General features: G+C 37.9%; 1 protein-coding gene across 1 annotated transcript in view; it reads right to left on the bottom strand.

The window, feature by feature from the left end:
* Positions 1-1,251: 1,251 nt before the first annotated feature.
* Positions 1,252-3,967, bottom strand: part of LOC131883524 (cap-specific mRNA (nucleoside-2'-O-)-methyltransferase 1-like) — a 6,896-nt gene continuing 4,180 nt past the window's right edge. The window contains exons 6-7 of the mRNA XM_059231013.1: positions 3,377-3,966; positions 1,252-2,476 (exon numbers count right to left, since the gene is read on the bottom strand). Of these exons, the coding sequence (XP_059086996.1) occupies positions 2,179-2,476; positions 3,377-3,966 (888 nt within the window). The 3' untranslated portion in view covers positions 1,252-2,178. The remainder of the gene's footprint in view (positions 2,477-3,376; position 3,967) is intronic.

Raw genomic sequence — 3,967 nt, 5'->3', positions numbered from 1 at the left:
GTGGCCTCCGACTTCTCAAACTTTCGTTAGCATCTTTGATCAATGTTTCATCTTTTGCTGACAGGGTGGCCTTCATTTCATTTGAACAATAAAATTAAGGGCAACGTGACTGGGCCCAAAACTGCCTTGCTACACCATTAATGCATAAGCATATATAATTAGGGTCGGAAAGATAATTTTTTAGGACAAATTAAATTTTCAACTATTTTGGTCATTTTTGGGGGCAAAGAAACTATTTCATGACTTTGAACTATAAAATAACCTAAAACCAAGGACTATCGGGGAAATTGAAGGGTTTTGGCCATGTGTAGGGGAAATTTAGGGGGAAAACAGGAAGGGTGTAAAAAAATTCGGGGCAATGTTTGTCCCCGCTCAAAGATTTGCTTAACATCAAACCTCAAGCTTTCATTAAGAGGAAGTATTGAGCACATATAGTAATGTCATACCGCAAATGGTCTAATTTTAAGCTTGAGGCCCGTGGTAACCCTAACATCGTTTGCCACCAAAACAACGTTCTACAATACAAGTGAGAGCAGTCTTGGTGTCAGAACCAAAACTTAGGGCCTGGTGAAGACCGACAAGAGCCCCAGGAAAGTGAGTGAGCCTTTCGGTGTACATCTTCAAACCGTTGGTAAGAGGAGAGATTCATCCAAGAACAGCAAATCCCTTCACAACAGACCAGACCGAGGGCAAAGCTCTGGCATTCCACTGAGACCCAAGAAGATCCTGAAAAATTATAATCAAGTAATTTTTTTCCTTAAACACCACACCAATACTTGAATATCCAAACAAATAAAAGGTATTTTTCACCTTTTTAAAACTTATTTTTACGTTGGCTAATGTTCAGACAACGACAAATATATAAGCCTCTAAATTGCCTTCAAATCGACGTCAAAACAAGTTATTTATCCGAGCTTTAATGATCAGAGTTCAAAAAAAGGCAAAAAAAAAAAAATCATTAAATCCAAAATCGCGACGTCACTGGTGAGGTGACCAGATTCGCTTCAGCATACTGGAGAAGAAGTGATGACAAAATAACTATTGAAAATAATCTCCGATTGTCCTATGGAAATAAGAATGCATAAGTGTTTAGATAATCTGCAATGTAATATAAGGTAATTTGGTATAGCATGTTGATTTCGATGAGGTACAATGGCTTCAAGTAGACAAAGTGGAAATGTACTTAGGTACATGTGGATGCAGATGATAGCACGTAGTAAGCATTCCATCCCATTCAAATTTGAGCTTTGATTATGTAGTGTAAAAGACAGTGTTGAGATTGGCTAAGTCTGGATGAAAATCTCCTTACAATTTATGAATAATTAGCTAATATATTGTTCGATGCCTTACTGTAGAGACAGTAATAAAGTTTATCTATTGAGATATTTTAATGCCTTAGGATTGACATTATTATAGCATGTTATCATGTAAGTCGTAAGTTCAGTTTAAATTGCATGAGCGTATGCCATTCATATCTTTCAAGGGTTTGAGATCATTTTCACTTAAGATAACCTACAACCTAAGAATTGTCTGTTTGTGGGGGAGTAGGGGTTGGAGTTGCACCATTTTAAAAAGAAGAAAATCCCTTTCAGTCCATAATTTCCGCCCTAAACAAGAGCTAGTGAAAAAAGAACATGTCATTCCTGGAAGTTTGTTCAAAGGTATCAATACTGAAGTAAATGAAAACTCTACCATTTTCCTCGTCATGCAAACTTAAAGGTATCTGAATACTAAACCATTGAATTCCCAAATAGTGATGTTATTTGTTTCAAAAACTATGCTTAAGTTGGTCCCGGATAACGATTTTCGGACACTACAGGATGTGATACTTTCAACCTTATCAATCAACAGGAAAGGTAAGAAGATACCTATGTGGACCAAATGTCCAAAAAAAGTAAAGAAACAAAGCCGCCAATGTATCTGGAATGTCCAACTATGCTTTTTACATATTAAAACTTGTTCACTTCTTCATAATGAATACTTTTTTGCTTGTTCGTATCTTTTTGGCTAGAAATCAAAATTGCAAAAAAAAAAAAAAGGATGAAAATGGTTGTACTTTTCAAAAATACGGTGAATGTACCAAAACCCTATCTACAACCTAATATTCTCATCTTACTACCAATATTCAAAGCTCAGATTTGTTCACGATCTCGCGACTTGTTTTTTACCCCAGTATTTTCATTGAATCTGCGTCCTAATCCAGGTCATCAAGGTATCTAAGTGCAGCTTGGAGTCATCACGTGTGCCTGGCTGAAGCGGATATAAAGCCACACCCACGGTCCATTCCCAAACGCGTTGATGCTCGTATGTGGCTTTGAAGGGCATCACCGCGGCCTTTGGACAATTCAGCACAGACTGGTTGAGTTCAGTGTGAAACCAATACTTGCGTTTCTGTTTCTTAGAAACTGCTAGTCGGTAGGGATCGTTGACCATTCGGAGAAACACGAGACCACTCGGACAGAAATAGCGCGGTAATCTGAAACAAGTCACTTAATGAAATATGAAGATTGATAGAGAGCACCAAACCCTGAACAAGCTAGATGACACCACATCCATTTACTAAATGATCAATAATTGATCTTACAATGAACTAGCCAAGTGCAAATCTATGTCAATCACATTTTAAACGTATCTGATTTGTAATTACAATAAACATAACATTGATTTGAAGTATTTATATTTGGGTGCTCAGGGATTTTGTGTAAGGTACAATTTTTAATATGAGACCCCCCCGGCCTCCCCAAGTGCATCTAACAACAACTGCAATGGCATTAGTTCTTAACTTGCTTAATTACAATTGAAATCATTTTTCAATTGTTATTCTATTCTTCTAAATTACATTTCTTTTCTGCTCTAACATAGACAATACTTCTTCTTCACGACAGTTTTACCAACCTTGTTCCAAAATATTTTTGCCTTTTCTGGCTTAGGATTACGATTCTGATTTTACAAAAATCGATATACATAAGGAGTTTACTGTCGGCTCCTTAGGTTAAATAATGATAATGATGGAAAATCAAATAATGGATAGGGTCCAATGATCAAAGTATCTATGTGGAATCAAAATAAATGATCGTCTATTTTTTTTGCCATAATTCGTCATCTAGTGTTGGATTTTCAATAATACTGTTCATTTAATATTCAAACTGAATATCAGACACAGCCGAAACATTGAAGTCCTTGAGTCAACCATATTTAGATGAATGAAAAGCATTATCATCTTCGATGCAAAAAAAAAATTAAATGGACGGAATGAAAACAACGTTTGTAAATCAACCTGGCTTTCCAATCTTCCACCACTTTTCAGGTAATAAAGGTTTTGAATGCAGAATGACATCACATGAAACAAGCTATATCTGCTTTCAAGCTTACGTACGTATTGAACATGTCTTCCACTTTTTGGGTTGGTCTAACAAGTTTTCCGGATCCCTTCAGTCGGCGCAGCTCGAGTTGACTCAGCGGTTCCGGCAGTCGATCCAAGTTGTACAATTCTTTAACCCGCAGCAAGGCAAAGTCAGACCAAGTGGGTTTATTCACAGCCTCAGCCATCAGCTTCAGTTCAGCATTCCTGCTTTTGAGATCCAAATTTCGAATGTCCTCGCCTCCAATGAAGAGACCATCTATCACATGGAGAGCGACCATTTTCCGCATGTTTTTGCCTTCCCCACGCAGTTCACGGACTATTTCACCGAAGATTAGGGTGCCCGGCGGAAGTTCAAGCTTACAAAAGGACTCGTTGACCTTTATCCAGCGTTTATTCGCCGCTTTGAGACCGGTCACAAGAAATTGGAATACTTCGGTTCGACCTAATCCAAGGAAGAATCCGCGTTCCAGGTCAGGATTGCCGAGGAAGACGAATTTCCAATCGTGAATAGATGGAAAACATTGGGCCAGATTCTCCGACATCACTTTAACAGGTGACCATTCCAGAAAATCAAGGTCTTTACACAGAAGCTCGTCGAGCATT

The sequence above is a fragment of the Tigriopus californicus genome, chromosome 7 (genome assembly GCF_007210705.1).
Source record: "Tigriopus californicus strain San Diego chromosome 7, Tcal_SD_v2.1, whole genome shotgun sequence".
Classification (NCBI taxonomy): domain Eukaryota; kingdom Metazoa; phylum Arthropoda; class Copepoda; order Harpacticoida; family Harpacticidae; genus Tigriopus; species Tigriopus californicus.
This window is presented reverse-complemented; position numbering and strand designations above follow the sequence as displayed.